This window comes from Sardina pilchardus, chromosome 15, assembly GCF_963854185.1.
Source record: "Sardina pilchardus chromosome 15, fSarPil1.1, whole genome shotgun sequence".
Taxonomy (NCBI): Eukaryota; Metazoa; Chordata; class Actinopteri; order Clupeiformes; family Clupeidae; genus Sardina; species Sardina pilchardus.
The window spans coordinates 9,389,222-9,410,043 of NC_085008.1; the positions used below are offsets into that span (position 1 = coordinate 9,389,222).

Below are 20,822 nucleotides of genomic sequence, written 5' to 3' on the forward strand. Positions count from 1 at the left end.
CTGTTAGCTCAGAGAACAGACAGATGCATCAATCACACTCCAGGTTACAACAGAGGAATACACAGCACCTGCTGCTAAACCCCTGAAAGCCTTCATACTTCTTTCTCCACTTCCACGTGCTGGACGGCTTCCTGTGGAAACTGCCCAGTGCATCACGTTCGTCTATCTATGCTGATACCCTTTGAGAAATGGGACTTTAGAATAGACTACTTCATTTGAGCTTTATCAAGGCCATATCAGCAGGCCATCTAAAAGAAAGAATTCAAAAGGAAATATTTATGATGTATGAAATCGCTCCAGGAATTGTGTGAAATTTTTCCGAACTCCAAATGGATCACAGCATCCCACCCACACTGTAAAGGCATACGGGAAAATTAAATGTTTTGGCACGATCCTTTCCATTTATGGGAAACACAGTAGGAAAGTCTCAACACGTGTGACTAAAAGCTTCCTCCTGTCAGTTGGGGAATGCTGAGGATCACAGAAGCACACCTCCAGCCACAGAAGAAAGAGAAAGAGGGGTCCACTAGACTATTCTTCTCTCCCTTCTACACACCCAAAGTGAATTGAACGGCAGAACTCAAAGTAGAGTTGGTGCCAGGCAGCGCGGGGTAGAAATGGTCACCACAGCTCCTAATCGAGCATGGCGCACCACATCATGGCTTCTGTCGAGCAGCTTCTTGATTCTTCCTTGAGTGATTTCGTGCCGTGAGTTTCAGCACTGTGGCAAAGCCGACGGTGCCACGCAGCTCATCTTAACCGCCAGCAGGGGGTGGAGGTGAGGAGAGATGTATGGCACTAGCTAAATATGCATGTTCGCCAGTCCTTTAGAACGTCCAACATCAACAGCAGCAGAATGCCGAGCCCATTATTCTTCGTTAGCCTGCCTTCTGTTGTGTACTGAACAGAGAGAACAAATCATGCACATTTAAACGCTTCAATAACTTTGGGCATTCTTCTTAGCGCTACATAAACTGATTCTTCATCCTTACGTTATTGTGACAGGCCGAACAACAAAGTGGTTGAGCCCCCCTCGTTTAGCCAGCAGCAGCTGGTTCTTATATTGCGCACATGAAAAGATGTTCTCAGAAAGAGCTCGATTGCACTGGATCCAGTGGAAAATCTTGCATGTCGTCACAAAAGAGCTTGCGGGCCTTTTGGCCTCTTGAAGACTCTTTGCCCTTTTTTACATACTCAAAAGTATGCGAACATTAACAGCATCAGCCATTACATAAGTATGTGTGCTTGGCCATAAGGTAATCAGATCGGCTTCCACAGAATTTCACATTGCCTTCATTAATAATCTCCTCCCTAACTGTAAACACAAAGATGAGCCACATGAACTTCTGCTTGTTCCAGGTTAAATGTGCTCTTTACTGGCATGACTTATTCCTCGGGCTAATCAACTTAATCAGAGTTTCTAATGTATAATGGGGGGGGGGGGACGACAACAGGCTAATGAATAGCTTGCCTGCTTAATAAAAGCTGGCTTTTTAATCTGGTCTTAGTAGGACTCCACTTCAGCAAACAAATGTGATTAGTACCGTGCCATGGCACGAGTTTTGTCATTTGCGTTGTTCCATGAGCATTCTAGGAACCATAAAGAGGCCGATGCTAATTATACAAAGGCTGTGTTTGGATTAAATTAACACCAGGGACAGCTAATTACAAACACACAGCTCTCTACACGCACAGGGCACAGAAGGGGTGCCAGACATTTCTCCGTTGTGTCTAAACGAACCGTCTGCCAATTATGACTTCAATCCATCATGTAATTTTATTTGCAAGTTATCATAACTACTGTATTTGTAATGAACACACAGATGACAAGTCACTGATTTACTAGGAGACCCAGTAAAGGCAGATATGATCAGCTGACACTTTCACGTTTGGAAACCCAAGCAATTTTGGGCATTGTTGATACTACCGCACAGGGATCAAATCTGTATTTGCGAATAAGCACACACAGAGCCTTGGTTTGTCCAAGATATATTTTATTTCTCGTACTGACAGAAAATGAAACCATTAAACAAGATAACGTTAAAACCTCCCTATTCGGTTGAGGCCAGGTAGAGAAAATAACATGTAAAAAGAGCATGGAGATGGGCGAGGGTGGGGTGGGGTGGGGTGCGGTGCTTTGAAAGGTTCATGCTAGGGGTCCGCTGTGAATTCAAACGCCACCTGTGAGAGAGCAGAGAAACATCTATTACTGGCAGCACCCATAATCATCAGCACAACCACAACAGCTTTGTTACAAGCCACACGCAGAGAGAGAGAGAGAGAGAGAGAGAGAGAGAGAGAGAGAGAGAGAGAGAGAGAGAGAGAGAGAGAAAGAGAGAGAGAGAGAAAGTGTGTATATGTCAGAGAGAGAAAGAGAGTGGGAGGGAGAGAGAACAAGAGAATAAGCACGTTGGCTTTTAGGAGTACAAAGACAGGAATTTTAAGGAGCTATTCTGGGGTAGGATGACTGGTGTGGAGGAGGGGAGGGGGATTACGGCAATATACACAACAGGAAATATTCCGGATATTTAAATTCACTCATCACCTGCTGGCAATGTTTTGGACTTCTCGCTAGGAACGTGTTGGAGAACAAGCTGGGATACACTGGAAATTCACTGGCCAAATATACTACACAGTGTCGGCCACTACTGCACCCCAACATACACGCCTTTGATCAAATAAGTCCCACATCATATGGATCTGTCCTGGTGTTTAGAGATCTCTCCTCAGCGAGACGGTTACAGTGTACAGAGATTCCAGGGAGGACGCCTGCCGCTGCCGTGTCCTATATCATGGGCCGCGGAGAGCCACCGCGCTAATGAAGGCCTATAGCGCTACGTGGAAAAGTTCAGAGCGATTAGCATTGCCTGACATTGCTTACATTCCACTGGCATGGGGGGGGGGGGGGGGGTGTTTGGCCTTGTTCTGCCGGAGCGGAGCAGCACAAAGGAGCGCTAGCTTCCGCTAATGCTATCTATTCTCCATCTAAGGGCACACGCAGGCAGCTGGAAGGGATTCACTGCCATAAGTGGCAAGGCAGAGGAAAAGGACACGAAAACGAATATGCTGGGGAAAGGCAGAAAATGTGTCATACTTTAAAACTCTGCGTGCCATATGTCTGAGGCCTAAACACCGTACACTTTGAGATGTGCGTGTGTGGCTGACAAGTCCTGCTCCGAGAGCCAGCACTTACATTAAATCAGGAATTTTGGCCGCTCGAGTAAAGGGCTTTTAGATGGATTGTGGGACATGGAGTTCCCAAACTAATGGCATGTTCCCAAAACAGTTTGTTCTATGGGGTGAGAGTGTGAAGGCAGGTGTGTGTACCTTTGAGAGTGGAGAGCGTGCTCACTCATCGATGTACTCAAAGGGTTCGGGGGCCTCGGGCTCCTGCTCTTCCTCCTCGATCTTGGGGCCGTGGGCAGAGACGGGCTCCACCAGCTCCTCCTCTTCCTCACTGGTGTCTTTCAGGATGATGATGCCGCCCGTGTGCAACTGAGAGGGAAGAAAACAAGTCTGTTAGAGCCAAGACCGGACCAGACAAGCAACAACTGGACACCACCACAAACATCTGTCCAATTTCCGTGTCTCCACCCTCCACCGTTAGCATCTCCATTCAAGGCATGTTGGCTAGATTCAACTTAAACCAAACATACTGACAAAGTGAGTAATCATGTTTCGGGGAGCAAATCCACATTAACGGTCAGAGACTACTGTCGGAAGGCTTGGATTATCGCTGGGAGATCATCTAAGTCCCTTTGAGCTCGGTGTGGCGTGCTTACAGTCTCTAACAGCCGTCAGCGTGTTCGTGGGAATCTTTCCACTTTAATTAAAAACAGCACACACACTCCTGGTATATTTCTGACCGCTCGTCCAATAGCTCTGCTGACCTTGCAGTGTGGACAGCGCTAGAGGCCCTTGATCATTTTCACTGCCATCACTCATCACGAGCAGACAGACAACCCGCCCGTGGGGACCGGCGTGCGGAAGCGGTCCGGCAGCAGATGACCTGAGCGGGAGCCCTGCCCCGTCCTTGGCCCCTGACCCCTGCTGCGTGGGCAGGAGACGGCCGGGGGTCAGAGAACCGAGGGGGCCGGGAGCGCTGGCTCCGCTGCCGGGTGGCGGGAGGGGCAGGATGGGCCTGTGCCCTGGCACACGCACAAACGGCATCGCTCGGTCCGGCGCTGACCGTTCCCCGCCCGCCCCGTGGCTTTCATCAGGCGCTCGCTTTTCAAAGCCACGCCACGTCGTCCATCACGCCTCCCCCATCACAGCCATCGGCGCACACCTCCGAGTGTTTAGACGAACGCCTCTCTCCGGCCAACAGACCACGCACTCCCATAAAGCATGGAGGAACACTGAGCTCGAGCCAACGGTTACACTGTTGGGAGCAACGGCAACACACTCGTCAATACGGTCATCTGTCAGCGGCGGTAAACACGCCGGGTCAAGTTCTCCAAAAACCGCCCGGATTGCAGATCAGCATTGGCAGCCAACAGTTTCCCGGCGTAAGTCGTCGGGAATGAAGAAGCCCCTTAAAAAAGGACAGTGCTTTGAGGCTGAGCTAAGCTAATGGGCTCCTTTAACACACACACAAACACACACACACACACTGACCTCTCCAGAGTGGCTGCGTGGCTATGGTTACACACTTGGCCATGTTTATCTGGACGTTCGAGTGGACGGTCGTCCTCCTCTCCAAAAAGGGGGTCTGGTTGTGTTCCAGAGTGGGCAATGCTAAAGCTGAATTTATTTACTGAAGGGAAATGGGGAGCATTTAAGCGCGGGCACGCGGCCGAGAGACGACACAAAGCCAAAGATGCTTTTTTTTCACCGCTGCTAATCACATTAGGAGAGGAGGGGGCTCTGGGTTCATGCTGGGTCGCCTCACTGACACGCACACACACAGCCTGGCTAAGGGAAATTAACTAAATACACATAAACACTAAATTGGCTCCTAGGGACAATCGGCCACTGTGCGGATGGGTCTCTAGTGATATTGCTTCAGCTAAAGCTCTGCCGTCACCAACGCGCCTTCTTTTGTTTGTTGTAAAGATGAAGTGCTCGGCCCCGGCAGTGGCGCAACTGGCTGGGGCACCTGCACCGTACGCTGGCGACCCGGGTTCGATTCCCGCCCCGTGGTCCTTTCCAGATCCCACCCCGACTCTCTCCCACTCACTTCCTGTCATTCTCTCTACTGTCCTGTCCAAATAAAAGGCACAAAAAGCCCAAAAAATAAGCTTAAAAAAAAAAAAAAAGATGAAGTGCTCGTCCCCTAATGGAAATGTTCAGATGCAAACAGAACAGTAACAGAAAATCTTCCAACATACTTGACTGTGTTCTGGCACTAGGCCATCTTTAGCATCCATCCCTAATCACCAGTCACTACCACCTTTACCATCACCACCAGTTGCTTCTCTCTCACAGTATCCATGTTTTTTTCTCTCTATCCAGTTTTCCATCCCTGTGGAATAGACACGCTACTACACGTAGAAGTCTGATCTTCCCCCCCAGTCACGCTCTCAGCTCAGCAGATAATTAGAAAGCCCTTCAGCAGAACCAGGTGTTTGCTGTTGCTGATCAAGGTGACCACAGGAGGACACAAACATGTGACTAGCCAGCCAGGCACACTATGCTAACCGATGAAAACTGCTGCGCTGTACAAGTGCTGTCGAGATGTTTTAGTTAACCGCTTTGTGATAATGGCCATGACAAATGGATATTCTGACCAAAACAGGCTGTGGGTAATTAGCAACTGAAAATGTAAGCATCCTGACCATTTACTGATAGGAAACAAATTAGCAAGGACGCTAGCATTAGCATTGTTTACGGCAGTGTTAATCACCAACAACAGAAGAGGAGGAGGGGGCACTCACGGGCTTGAAGGGCTGGTAGCGGCAGGTCTCGGGCATGGCCAGCACTTTGAGCTGGGCGGGCATCACTCGGGCTGGGTTCTCCAGCAGCTGGAAGTTGGGCTCGGGCTCCTTCTTCTTCTCTTTCTCCTTCTCCTTCTCCTTTTCCTCATCCTTCTTTTCTTTGTCTCCGTCCGTCTCCTGTGCAGACAAAATGTTGAGAATGTAAACATGACGAGAGGACGATTACTCGTCCGTACCAGGCCTTCACTGTGCCACTGATTGATAGATTTCTGAGTTAGACTGTCTGAATGAACTGGTGCAGTCATTATCGAAGGACCCATAAAAGTCATAATTGTTAGCTTCTACAAGGCAGCATTCAAAATATTCTTGTCTAATTTTGCTTTTATAGAGTCCATATCTCTGAGAATCTAGTGCTATAGTGGGAGGTGAAAAGCCATGCTATACCAGTGGGCCGTGCTAGACAGCAACGTGTGTGTGTATGTGAGTGTGTGGTGTTTGACTGCTGAGTAAAAGGTTGAATAAATATCTATTTGTCCAGCGGATTAGGCCTGTCTTTGCGAGCAGGTCCATGCCGGTGTTGTGTGGACCCACTGCTATAAATCTCTGGCCAGGCGATAAGCCCCAGCCAAGTGTGCGTGTGTGTGTGTGTGTGTGTGTGTGTGTGTGTGTGTGTGGGTTAGGGACTCAATTTCACCCACTGACATCACCCGCGCCTCAACGGCTCAGTTCCGTTCCATAACACGCACACACACACACAGCTTCTCTTGGAGGAGAGATTCTGGAAAGTCTTGCCTTTGGTGAGGACCAAGGCAATGAAAGCCCAAATTGACATTAAAATGTAATAGAGTCGACAGCACTTGAGAGGGCCTGTGGTAATATTCCTCTTTAACTGGGCCTTCATGGTTGAACTACTGGTATACGACAGAGTGGGAGGGATTGATCGAGAGAGGGGTGAAATACAGAAAGAATGTTGTAAAAGAAAGAGAGGGAAGGATTGAGCAAGAGTGAAGAGAAGATGAGAAGTAGGGACCGAGAGAGAGAGAGAAAGAAAGAGAGAGAAAAAAAGAAAGAAAGAAAGAGAAAGAAAGAAAGAAAGAAAGAAAGAAAGAAAAGAGGAAGCTGTAGTGCTCCCTGCAGCCTCGTAACTGAGGCTGAAAGAACATGAGGAGCCTGCAAACTATTAACACATTAAATCCTGTTCCTCGGCCCCTTCCTCAAAGGGCCCTCAAAGTCCTACCCCACCTCCATGGCCCCATCCCCATACAGCACACAGGGCTAAGTTCACTACCCCTCACACACAACACACACACACACACACACACACACACACACACACACACTCTGGAGCTTGCGGGATGCATGTCTGGGCTCTCCACTTCACAAAGGTCTCATTAGCACACTGCATGACAAACAGCAGGAGTCCAGCTTCCGTGTGTGCTTATAGGCAGAGCCTGGACACACACATACACACACACACACACACACACACACATATATATACTCACACTCACCACTTCCATCTTCTCCTCCTCCTTCTCCTTCTTCTCCTTTTCCTTCTCCTTCTTCTTGGCCTTGGCAGTGATGGAGAGAACAGCGGTGGAGACCTGGCCGATAGAGATGGGGGGGGGGGAGAGAGAGAGAGAGAGAGAGAGAGAGAGAGAGAGAGAAAGAAAGAGAGAGAGTTAAGAGTTAGAAAGGAGACGTCGGGAGAGACTGAAGGCCACATAAATCCTCCTGATGATGCCCGTCGTATGCGGCGGTCCCGCTGGGGAGTTTATGGCGGGAGTGCACGTATGTGCGCCTTTCCCAGGGCACGCGGTGCCAGCGGGAGACGGGGCTAAATGGGCGCTCAGGGCGGCGCTGGCGCCATGCTCGGAGCAGCTGGCCCGCACAAAAAAGCCCTCGCGCCCTCATCAAGGTGGGCTGACAGTGCGGCAGCGGCCGAGGCCCTCGATCTGCCAAACACCTGCTGGAAATAAAAGCCCTGCTATTTGCTGATCACAAAAGAGCATATCCTTTTTAAATGGGCTCGTCTGGGAGAGTGTATGTGTGTGTGTGTGTGTGTGTGGAGGGTTGAGTGAGTACGTGTGTGTCTAAATAGCAGCGGTTTCTAATTTTGACATTCTTAATTTAAATCGTGTTTTCAGTAATCGCAGCTTCTTGTCATTGCCGTAAATCCTGCTGTGGGATTGAGCAACATTTAGTGTTTTTATTAAGATATTTCGAGCGTCAGCCCCGTTTGATGTCTCTGAGTCACATCACTGTGTTTACTATGAGATTCCACCTGTGAGAGGGGCTTTTTCAACAGCCACTCTCACAACAAGTCTAAAGCTCACGCGTTGGTAAACAGGTGAGTCATGATCGTCAGCCCGTTTCACAATAAATCCACCGTTTATTTGAATTACTGTAGATCGCCCTATTTTCGTGGTGGGAAAGTTTGGCCGGCATTTTCCAGGGGAAAAACAACATTCCGATACAGGAGAACTGTCTCCAGGAACGGGTGGGGTGAGACTGTAGATGATGTGGATGTGATTGCTCTCTGGGCCTCACCTTCTCCTTCTCTTTCTCCTTAGGCACCTCCAGCGCGGGTGGGTAGGCGAATGTGGAGGGCTTGCAGTTGGACCTGTACTGCACCTTGGGCATCTGCAAGAGAGGGAAACACAAGATAGAGGTGTTAGATTAGAGTTGGCAACCAACTCCTCAATTCCTTTCACAGCATACGTATGGGGATTTGTCAAAACAAATATATTGATAAGCAACCCAAAACAACACACACAATAAACAAATTACAACAATTACAATAAATGAATTAAACGGTAAATAATTCAAAAGTTGGTAATACTACATTAAGGAGAATAGCAATGATGAACCACAATGTCAATCCAATCAATTGCCTAATGAAAATAACTAAATACTGTAATATACAAACCATGGCGCATAAGAAACGCTTAATAAACTAAGTGCATCTTGAAAGACCCATAACTATCACAGGATCGGAGAGCACTGAACAACTCATTCCACCAAATTTGACCGAACATTAGTGGACCATAGTGGGCAGTTGGAGATATACATCTTCGTCATTGAATTAAGACAGCAGGGAACAGATCCAGTGTCCTACAGGCCAAAGTGAGAGATTTGAATGTAATTCTGGCCACTACAGAGAGCCAGTGGAGAGTAACTAGGAGAGGAGTTACATGTGTCCTCTTTGGCTGATTCACCAGGCATCCTGCGGCATTCTGAATCATTTGTAACGATCTTACTACATGAGCAGGTAGGCCAGCTAACGGTGAATTACAATAGTCCAGCTTGGATATAACCATGGCTTGCACAAGAAGTTGTGTGGCATCTTGAGTCAGATAAGGTCTGACCTTCCTAATGTTGTAAAGGATAAAACGACAAGATTTGCAATTGACATCCAAGTTACGTGCCGAACTGCCTCTATCTAGTTGGGGTCAGTGAAGAAGTCAAACTGGATGTTAATCTGTTGGGGAATAGTCGTTTTAGCTGGAAACACCAAAAGCTCTTTGAGAGGTTAAGGTGAAGGTGCCGATCTACAGTATCATCCAGACTGAAATATCCTTAAGGCACACATACATCTGATGGTAAACGAGTTCTCAGGTGGGAAAGATCGACAAGTTGAGGGTCATCCGCATAGTAATGATAGTCAAATCCATGGGAGCAAATGGTCTGACACCACTTCCTTAGGTGAGAAGAGAAAAGCAGGGGGCCCTATTACTGATCCCTGAGGAACACCTGTGGTGAAGTCATGAGACTTTGATACCTGTCCCTGCCAAGACACGCCAAAATAATAGCTCAAAAGCTTTCTCACAAATTCGCAGTGTAGATAGTGTAGAAAGGAGAATGCCGTGGTTAACAGTATCAAAGGCTGCAGATAAATCTAGCAGAATTAATACTGATGACTGAGCAGAGGACTTAGTTACTCTCAATGCTTCAGTCACAGACAGAAGAGCAGTTTCAGTAGAGTGACGACTATTGAAACCAAATTGCATAGGGTCTAGTAGGTTATTCTAATAAAGGAAGTCACATACTTGCTTGAATACCACTTTCTCCAAAATCGTTGACAAGAAAGGAAGAAGGGAGGCCTGTAGTTCTTCACACATTAGACACATACAGTACAGTATATATATATATATATATATATATATAACAAATTCCCTTTTTATTTTCCGTTTTATGATGATCATTATTACATCCAGTAAGTTTCAGAGAAAAGATGACAATTTGGACGTGGCCAAATGATCTGGACTGCTTCTTCTCAAACATCTGGAGGAAGCAGGACATTGAGCAAATGCCATGAAAGACATGACTGGCAGTGCAGACACGAGAGACGAAGGAAAGGAAGGACGCGCTGCAGCCAAACCATCTGTCTGTGCCGGCCAGCAGAGGAGCCCGCTGGCACATGGCACAGCTCCGAGGGCAGGCACTGGCCAAGGCTGCCCGTCTTTAAAAAAAAACACCTCAGTTGGCACTCAGCGGGGGCTGCAGCAGGTGCTTCAGTGTGTGTGTGTGTGTGCTGTGTGCAAGACTATTGTTTGTGAATGGCGAGGAGAGGACCCCATTTCATTAGGTCTGTGGTATGAGACATTGATCTCCCTCTCCCCACAGTGGTGGCTAACACTGAGGCTTTGGCACTCTGCCCGGGGGGGTGAGGAGTGGGGATGGGGAGGTGGACTGGAGGGTCTGGATTACTGTGGCGGCTCCTTACTGGGCTGGCCCGGATTAGCGTTAGTCCATCATAACCAAGCCGAACCTCGGACAATGACAGTTCTGCGCACGGAACTGCCCAGCGCCCGTGTGTGTCAAGGGCCTTTAGTTACAGCTGGCCGCATGACTGGTTTCCAATGTCACCTCCCCTCCCATTACAGAAGCAGACAGGCACGAGGATTACTGACGCAGCAGGGCTGCAGTCTTATTAGTTTGTGTGTCTATGTATGTGTGCTACAGAGACGCTCTACTGTAAAAATTTTGGCAGGCCAATAACAGTTACTCGAGTTCTATTGGAGCTATTGGTTCACGTCTGCCATTTTCCTTTTGTTTCTTACATTAATACAATTAAATGAAGTGCAATTTGAATCTTGCCTGTTTGAACCAGCTAATTAGAAACTACCTGGAGTGCTTTTTCTAACAGTTGGACTCACTGGTTCTCTCCCCCTGCATAAACACATGGCTGATGAAGCTGACTAGCGTGTGCCGAGCAGGCTGGTGAGCTGTAGTGGTGCTGCTCTGTTTACCTTCAGGTCCTTGTTGAGGCCGATGATGGCGGTGGGGGTGAAGGCCAGCGACAGGAAGTGGGAGAGCGGGAACCAGAACCAGAACTGAGTGAAGACCAGCAGCCCCACCACAGATGGCATGTGTGTGTGACCTGTGCGTGACTGCAGCGAAATGGACATGTTGCGACCACCTACGGAAGGAGAAGCGGAGGGAGAGAGAGAGCGAGAAAGAGAGAGAGGGAGGGAGAGAGAGATTGACAGAGGAGGGATTGAAAGACAACGTCACAACAGCCATTAGACTCAGGAAGAGAGACACCACCTTCCCTTGTTTTTTCAGGCCCCTTCATCATCTTGGTCGCCCTTCCTTGAGCGCTCTAATTGCATATCACACACAAAGGCCTTCAGGAATGTTCTATTCGTCATCCCAGATATTAATGGCATTAAAGTCAATTACTGGAGGCTGGGTCTTGATTAAAACAATGCAGAGATGGCCGAGGGGGATGTGGGGGAGGTCTGATGGCAGAGGACACAGTGCAGAGTCCGGCCATAATTAAGCTGTGACGTGGGGGTCAGGGTGCAGAGATAGGGTGGACCGCTGAAATAATAGCCCTTCCTCTCCCTTGGGGAGGGTGAGAGAGAGGGGGAGAGATAGAGGAAAAGAAAAGATAAAGAGCGCAGGGGCAGAGAAAAAGAAGGTAATGAGAGGAGGAAGGAAAGAGGTGGAGAGGAGGGGAGGAGAGGGGTGGAGGATAGCGGAAGGGCAGAGCAAGGGCTCATCTCTTCTTTTTTTGGAGCATATCTGGTGGATAGTTCACAGGCCACTGGGGAGAGAGGCAAGAGCCCGCCATCCCTTTGATGAAAGGGAGACTTAAGGCTGGACAGAAGGGAGTTGTTCAGATTCAACAAACAATAGCACACCTACTCCCCCTGTCTCCGAAACACAGATTTTTCACATTTCTCTGCTCCCGCTCGCCTTCCCCCCATATTGGTTTCTGTTGTCGCTTATCGCCACGACGACCCGCAGGTCATCCAATCCCTTATTTTGACTGCCGACTGGCAACTCCCTAATATCTTGACCTCATAGATGACAGAAGAACGCATAACAACAACAACAACACTCGAGCTGCGAGGCGAAGAGTCGCCGCCAAAGCCCTCATTTCCAAACGTCCCCCTTGTGAGCGGCGAGGCAGACTCGAGCGAGCCAGGCCCTGTGAGGAAATTCCTGAGCGGCCGATTTAAAACAGCCGCATTCATCAGGAGCGCCGGACAGATCGCCGCACATGCCCAGACGGACAGACACGCCGACGGAGGTGTTGATGAGAGACAAAAGGGCAGTTGCCAGCTGGTCAGGAGGAGGTGAGGGCACCGATCTAAATATGAAACTGGCCCTTTGTGGACGCCGATAGGGGATCATTTTGGCCCGTGGATGAAAGGCAACAGAAAGCGAAAGAGATATGGAGGGCAGGAGGAAGGGGGAGGAGGAGGGGAGGGAGAGCGGAGCACCTGAGACAAGGGGCACGTAGCATAAACAGACGACGGGCGACTTGAGAAACAAAACTATCCCTCCATCTCGTCTGAGTAGGAGGTGGGTGTGTGTGCGCATACATGTCAGGGAATGACATTTATGCTGGGGCCCAAGCTTGGGGATGTTTTTCACCCGTATATGCTGTTGAGTGGGATAAGAGAGAGTGTGTGTGTGTATGTTTGTGTGAATAAGAGCTCTGTGTACTGATCTCAGAGAGCTGATCCCTCAGAGATCTCATCTGCCCAGAGTAGGAGCCTGTTCCGGCCTGCCTGCTGTCGCCATGACAGTGATGCATGGCGGGCATTAGGGGGGGTTGCTCGGCTACTGCAGAGGAGCCAAGAGAGGGCCTGCCAAGCCATCTACAGCCCGCTACCCAATCTCATACTCACTCCTCGCAATAACACACACACACACACACACACATACCCCTCATCTCTGTGTCTAACACACAAAGACCATCAGACCATAACACAAACCTCACCTCACCAAATCCAAAGGAATACAACAGTTCATTGTAAAAATCTGTGCGCACGCACACATACACACAAGTAAAGTTAAAAGACCAATAGGACTCAAACTAATCTAATGAATCAGCGCAACAAAAGTTAGTCAAAGTCTTTCGCTGATGTGGCCGACCCTGCCGACCCTGCCGTCCCCAGCGCCCTCTCTGAAGCTGCTCGGATGTGTCCGGCACAGCACCTGGCCGCGGATTTGGGCAGGCTTCTCCACACAGTCCTTTTGGAGCCGCCCGACGCCAGCCCTGCTCTTTCTCTGGGGCTCACACACAAAGCCCACTGTTAGCATTAGTGAGCGTGTCCCGCCACACGCTTGCATTCGGGGTATGTGTACACACATCTGCGCTCGCGTCCAACTCTCAAAAGTGACGATCTGCAGCTCGCAGTGGGACCTCACACACACACACACACGCGCACATACACACGTGTATAAACACACACACACACATAAAAAGGATAAACACACACATGCACATTGTATATACGCACGCAAACACACAAAGCAAGGGGGGTGGAGAGGTTGAGCAACGTGGCTATCGTCACACTAGCTAATGCAGTGAGACACCTTGGGGCTCACTCCATATCTGTTGGAACTAGGAACTCAACAGAGGGAACGAGAAAACAGCAAAGCAGGAATGCTCACCTGCATCCAGGATGCCCTGGGCCAAGATGGCCCCGAACTTGGCCATCACGTCATCGTGTTTGTCGTTGATGACCTTTGAGTACAGCTGCCTGAACTGGGCGACCTGGTGGAGGAGAGAATCAAAGTCTGGTCAGGCAATCATGCTCTTTTCCCCTCTAGTTCATAGGCGTCAAGTAAATGATTAGTATAATTCTCCAGACAGAGTGGAAATGGCATCGAAAACTTTGAAAATTGCTTTTCAACAAAAACACACACATACACACACAAAAAACCCCAACACAAAGTTGGTTTCAAGCTTAAAACATTTCCTGTCTTCTTTTTTTTATTATTATTATAAAGAGAAAATTAAAACTGTTTTTTGCCTTTGTGTCCGTTTTGATCACTAAATCACTGAACACTGAGGCGGCGTTCATGCAGTGTTGTGCTTGGCAGAGGAACATGAGAAGTCTGCTGTTTGTTGCAGCTGGTCTGAGGCCTTCTGCACTTGCTCTCTCTACATCAGGCAGATGGAAGCTGCTGTGTTCTATGACAGGCTGTTGCCTTTTCCCCATTTCAGATTGATCTCTGGAACGACCTTCAAGAACTGCCAGCTCTTTGTACAATCCATTTTCAGATATTCACCATTCAGCCCAATGCATACATAGTAAATGAGAGTTTTAACTGCTCCCACTTGACTAGCCAATACACCATCCTCTCCATTTCAACTCCACCTCTCTGTTATGGCTTTGCTTTCCAACTTATTCTCTCTAAACTCGCCCCCAACCCATCTCCCTCCCTTCTGGTTGCAACTTCATCAAGCTCATTCAGTTATCTGCTTTCAACTTCTTCTCACCGTCTCACTCTCCCTTCATCGGACACTCGGACACACACACACACACACACACACACACACACACACACACACACACACACACACACACACACACACACACACACACACACACACACACACACACACACACACACACACACACACACACACACACACACACACACACACACACACACACACACACCTCATTCCCTCTCCTTCTCGTGTGGAGCTAAATTCTGCAGAGGAGTTTTAAATTGGGGGTGACTCAGGGATGAAGTTCAGCTCTCCCCAAACACTGCGCCACTGCTGAGCCATTTTGAGGAGCAATCACGGCCCTAATGCATTTCATTGTTCCGCTGATCGTGCCTGACCTCCCTGTCTGCTAGCTTAATGGCTTTCATCAGCGCGCCGACACGCCGATGCATACAGAGCACGGCGCAGAGCAACACGGCGGAGAGGCACCTCCACTGTGCTAATGCAACCGCTACCACCGCCCGTCACCACACTGGAACATGGCAGCTAATGGGTGGAGCATGTGGTGTCGTTAAACGCTTAAAAAAAAAAAAAACCCTATTCATTAACCTGATTTCCAAGGGTGCAAGTCTGGATATGTGGATAACAGAATGAGGGCTTAACAGTCTATCTGGGTTAAAAAAAACAAACAGTGAGTGCAGCAATGGATCACTGCTAGATGAGCCTTCATGTCATTACGGAGTAAATAAGCAAGTAAATAACAAATTGATTGAAGGTGACACGTGGCCTGTTTGTATGGACAGACTGAAAGGGCAGTGCTGCAGTTTGTGAACAGAGGGGACGTGAAGGTCCTTGTGTTGATTGCTGTCCCGACCTGACCTGCCAACACCACTCTGCAGCAATCCACCCATGCCTTAAGAGGCATTCACACCAAGAACGATAACTACAACGATAACGATAACAATCCACCCATGCCTTAAGAGGCATTCACACCAAGAACGATAACTACAACGATAACGATAACAATCCACCCATGCCTTAAGAGGCATTCACACCAAGAACGATAACTACAACAATCCACCCATGCCTTAAGAGGCATTCACACCAAGAACGATAGCTACAACGCTAACGATAACAATAACCATAACGATAAGTGTCCACACTGACAAAACGATACGTTTCTCCATGTGTTAATGAATGCGATGGGTTCTGATTGGCTGTTAGCTTTTTATCGTTCTCAAAATTGCTATCGCTATGAATATGTCGTTATCGTTATAGCTTGTGTGAAGGTAGTCATTCATATTAACAAGAACAATACTTTTTTTTATAGATAGATAGATAGATACTTTATTGATCCCCAAGGGGTTATCGTTATAATTGTCGGTCTCTGCCACTTCAGAGAAAGGAATATTAGCCATTTCTGTCTGGACCACGGAAGGACTGCAGGTGTCAAGGGTGCAGTAAAGATAGCTCTACCTGAGGCTCATCCCTTATTAGATCACCTCAATGACTCTAGAACAACCGTGTTCTAAAGCCTTTGATTGATAGGAGAGTGAGCCAATTAGATGCTAGTGTGTATGCCAGAGGGAGAGTCTACACTTGATGAGTGTCCGGTCTAGTATAGGATAGAAGGCTTGTATTTGTGTATGCCGCTCACCTTCGGACAGGTGACCTCAGTCTGTTGAATCATGATGAGGGCAGAGGCGATGAGGGCTCCCTGTCTGACGTAATTCACGGGGTCGTTGGTCATGGGCTCCAGAAGGTTAATGGCTTCCTGTGTGTGGGAAAAACAAATCATGCATACTTTAGAAAATGCTGTACAGTTACTGACTAGCCTTATGTGCAGTGGTTAGGGAGAGGTTGTTATTATTATGGCAATACAATATTGTATTGAGTCCCATTCTTATGACTCCCATCAATGATGAATGAAATGACGAAAGGCAATTTGTAAAAACCCCATCTATGGTTAAGCACTGATTTGCTCTTCTGACTGAGAAAAAAAAGAGTCCTCTGGAGAACAGGAGCTGGCAATCATAATGTTTACAGACATCAACGCCGTTTCAATTCAGACAATTCAAAGTCAATTCAGACAGCGACAGCCAAGCATATAGACAATACCATTAGCAGTGTCTAGCTGCACCAGCGGCTGAATAAAATGAGGCTATCGCACAACTGGGGCAACGCGAAATTAAGTTGAACTCTCTGCTTCTACGAAGACGCTATTGCGGTGGGTGATCGTGCAGGCAGGTTCGTCAGACATTCCTTGCGGTGTTTGGACTGAAAACCACACACTTATCATTTTGCGCCGTGCACGCCCATGCACATTCATCAACAGCAACACCTGTGACCCATTTCACGTGCCGGGGCTCTAAACAAGCCTGCAGACTGGTCAGCGGGAAGGGCTCGTGTTTGGAGTAGGCGTCTAGGTGAGGTGCGGAGACCAACACAAAAGACAGAGGGCACGGAGGGAAGGGAGGGAGGATGGGGGGGGCAAAGAGAGAGAGAGAGAGGGAAAGAGAAAAAAGAAAAGGAAAGGAAAGTGGAAATGATTGCTGCTGGATAAGCAAGACTGGGTAGATGAAATTCACTTTCAAAAGGTTTCCCTAGGATCCACACATACATATATCAGGCGATTTTGGAGGAGTGGCTGGAGACTGCCTTCAGCGGTCTCACTGTATGAGCCTCGATTCTCTCAGCAGGAACCGGTCCTCCCCTCTGTAACGATTCTTTCAGAGGCCTCACCAAGCCCAACAATAAGGCCTCGCCAAGGGGCTGGCACAGAAATGGGTGGCACAAATCGCTGGGCCCAAGAAATGGGTGGCACAAATCAATCCAAGTGCCCGTCAACACCAACGCCAGAGCCAGACGCAAACACTGGAAAATCAAAACCAAACCTCTCTCGTCCAACAATTTACACGGCTAACACCTCAACGCCAATTTGTTCTCCTCCATTGGATTTCTGGGCACAGCCCACCCTCGCCCCAAGGCCGAACCTGCCATCCAGAAGGCATGTGCGAAAGCACTACGTCTCTCCATCCCCGTGTCTGGAGATGAAACCGTCCACAGGACTAATGAATCAGTTTAATACAGTGGCAAAAAGGAGCAGAATAATAAGAATGAAACGGTATGGAATGGCTGCATTGGGGCTTGCCAGCACAGAGGTGATGTGAAATTTTTCGACTTTGGGAGTGGAGCCTGCCAGGGAGCCTTGACCACATCCTGTGCTTGATTGGAGAGTCTGCTTAAACTGAGGAGACTGAGCGTCAGGACTAATCTCTGCAGCGCCCTGAAGAATGCCATGCTCCCGCACAGGCCTCACCACGCCTTACAGTGCTGCAAGACGACGTCAGAGCAAACCAAAGGTTTAGGAGGTGCGGAAATGATTTAGAAAGAGAAAGGCACAAGTTATTTCCTCTCTCTCTTGTCGCTATACATTTGCATGCGTGCGGAAAGGCGACCCATTTCCCTGACAAATTGCAGGGAAAGTGAGAGAGAGAGAGAGAGAGAGACACGACCAATGGCAAATGGTGTTTACACTTGCAAAATGACTTGAAGAGCAGGTAAAATAAAGGGGGGTTTCCAAACAGCTTGGCTCTGCACTTTCTCCATGTCTCGGAACAGCATGGGCGAATGCAATATGCCTGCAATAAAAATAACCAAAACCCCAGGTGTATAAATTATGGAACCTGGCACATTAGGCTGTGCGTGACCCACATAGGGATCCACGGTTGCAGTGGCAGTGCTCTCTCCCTCACACACACACACACACACACACACACACACACACAGAGACAGAGACAGAGACAGAGACACACACACACACACACACACAACCCTGAGACCGGTCCAGTTTGTGGAGACGGTTGGGCACGTGTCGGCTCCAGGTGAAATGGGCCGTGACTCTGCTTGGGTTTGTGGCACCAGAGATGAGTCAAGCGCTTCATTAAGTCATCCAGCCAAGGAGACAGACAATGCCTGTGTGCGCACACGCGGGTGTTTCCAGTGAGGCAGCACAGGCAGAGACAGTGTGGCCTCGCTGAGAACACTGCGACACTGGTGTGGAACTCCCACAGATAGTCTCTCAAGTGAGGTGTCAAGGGACCCATCTGGAATGCACTCCTGGGGTGCGTTCAAGTTCAGGAACATAGGTGAGAGTTTGTGAACGCTCGCAAACAGTATTCTGTTATCCTTGAGTTTTTGGCGAACATTTGCTAACAAACGCAAACAGTCTGAGGAGGTAGTGCTCCGCAAAGTGGAACTGGACACGAGTTTGACGAACGCAACAATGCAAAACATGTTCACCGCAAACGTTCAGGACAAACACAAAAAAATACTTCAGGGAGTGCACCAACATCAAGAGATCAATCCCTGTTGCTCTAGAGGTAAAATGGTGCTGAAAATGATGTATTCAGCATAGCTCTTATGTAGCAGTCCTTTCCAGAGATCAGTGATAAAAAAGCACTTCCCTAAATATCAGTGGGCACCTCTCAAAAGATTTAATGTACCAGCACAGACATCTTTCAACTTGCTCTTAAGGGAGCAGTATGTCATCTTCCACTCCATTAGGCAGAGGAACTGCCCGTGTCTTCCAGAGAAACTTCTCAGAGGTCTAGTGATAATTCGGATTGTTGCCGTGAAATTGGTTTGATCTGTCGTTGTGACCTGTCTCAATCAGCCCACATAATTCTCAGCCAGCCAGTCTGCTAATCAAACTATGAAACAGCTGGTACGTCCAAATGAGGGCACTGGGCACACGCACTTGCATGCAAGTACACACACACACACACACTGGGTCGTGGCCATCAAAGGGCCCAGAGATACCCATTTCCTGTTTGAGTCCTGCTTGCCATCGATCTGTCATTGGAACTGATTAGGCAAGAGCTGGAGGGGACAGCCTTTGGAGACTGTAATGAATCAAAACTCTCCGAACACGAGAGCTGATCAGAGGGAGAGAGAGAGAGAAAAAAAGAGAGATGAGGAAAGAGAGAGAGAAGAGTGAGTGGAAAGGGGGAGATGGAGGGGCAAAAAGAGGACAAGGCAGGAGTGGGAGAGGGGTACCAGAAAGAGATGAAACACCAGGAAACAGGGGAAAGTGTTGTGGTGGAAGAGGGTCATGAAGACAGGAAATAGATGAAAGGTGAAGGGCAGGAAGTGCGGAGGAAGGGTGAGGAGGTGAGGGATTAAAAAGGAAGAGGGGACCTCACCTTGAGTCCTGTGCCAGCACAGCAGATCCCCAGAGCCATAGCCGCTCCGCAGCGCACATGAGGGTTGTAGCTCTCCGACAGCAAGGACACCACGCTGGGGCACTGATCTGGAGTCCTGCACACATAAACACACAACACAGGGGATTTTAGTGAAACTGGGACAATGGGACAGCCACTTGGAGGAATGCAACTGCACATTCAGGGACTCACACATCCAAACGGCTCTGAAAAGACAGAAACGCAGAACATTGTTTCTACCCCAATGTTGGACCCATTTTTGGAATACTTGGCTTTCCTCTATGTAAACAGACTTCAAGGAAGCATTCACCAACAGTAGGAGGAAAGAGTCCAATTGCAGCCAATTACACTTGGGCATACAGGCAAAATACTACTGATGGGATATCTCACGTTACTTAGGTGGCTGTACTTTACTAACAGCAATCCAGAGCATTTCCATTTGTTGCTCTGGTTGGAGGAAAGACCTACCAAGTGCTACCAGAGCATTCCTCTATCTTTTCCCTCTACCATCAGCACAGTCAACCACACGTTGACAAACACTTCCTCTAGTAATAGAATCCATTGTAGTAGTAGTAGTAGTAGTAGTAGTAGTAGTAGCTATAGTTAACTCATGTACAGCTTTGTACATACTGTAAGGCTATGGTGCAATGCTGAATGTGCATTTCAAACCTTATATAGCCGTAATCAAAAGAAGTGGGTGCCCTGATTTAGCTAAAGGCCACGACAAATGGATGGCACACAGGAAGCTCAGGTCAAACCAGCTAAACTGCTGTGCTGTTGAATTTTGCAACGCCTCATGCTGCCAATATGTTTGAGTGTATAAGAGTGCAACATTTCTTTTTTTGTTTTTAGAGCGGTGTTAGGTGGGGAGGGGGGCTAGACCACTGCCATGTGTCTAAAAAGTGGGCCAGTGATTAATGTACTTGACACTTTTCCAGGACTTGTACATTTAGCGTGAAGGGGTGGGGGTGGACAAAGGTGGGGGTTGTGAAAGCGAAACGGTGTGCCTTCCTATTTAGCAAG

The 20,822-nt window shown here is 48.3% G+C and overlaps 1 protein-coding gene across 4 annotated transcripts in view; it reads right to left on the minus strand.

Moving 5' to 3' along the window:
- Positions 1-1,977: 1,977 nt before the first annotated feature.
- psmd1 (proteasome 26S subunit, non-ATPase 1) overlaps positions 1,978-20,822 on the minus strand; it is a 42,025-nt gene continuing 23,180 nt past the window's right edge. For 2 of the 4 annotated variants that reach the window (XM_062555372.1, XM_062555371.1), the window contains exons 17-25: positions 19,782-19,896; positions 16,235-16,351; positions 13,791-13,893; positions 11,129-11,298; positions 8,427-8,519; positions 7,388-7,480; positions 5,877-6,053; positions 3,328-3,495; positions 1,978-2,181 (exon numbers count right to left, since the gene is read on the minus strand). In XM_062555372.1, the coding sequence (XP_062411356.1) occupies positions 3,349-3,495; positions 5,877-6,053; positions 7,388-7,480; positions 8,427-8,519; positions 11,129-11,298; positions 13,791-13,893; positions 16,235-16,351; positions 19,782-19,896 (1,015 nt within the window). In that variant the 3' untranslated portion in view covers positions 1,978-2,181; positions 3,328-3,348. Of the gene's footprint in view, positions 2,182-3,327; positions 3,496-5,876; positions 6,054-7,381; positions 7,481-8,426; positions 8,520-11,128; positions 11,299-13,790; positions 13,894-16,234; positions 16,352-19,781; positions 19,897-20,822 lie in introns of all 4 variants that reach the window. The other 2 variants (XM_062555370.1, XM_062555369.1) reach the window with 1 other exon arrangement.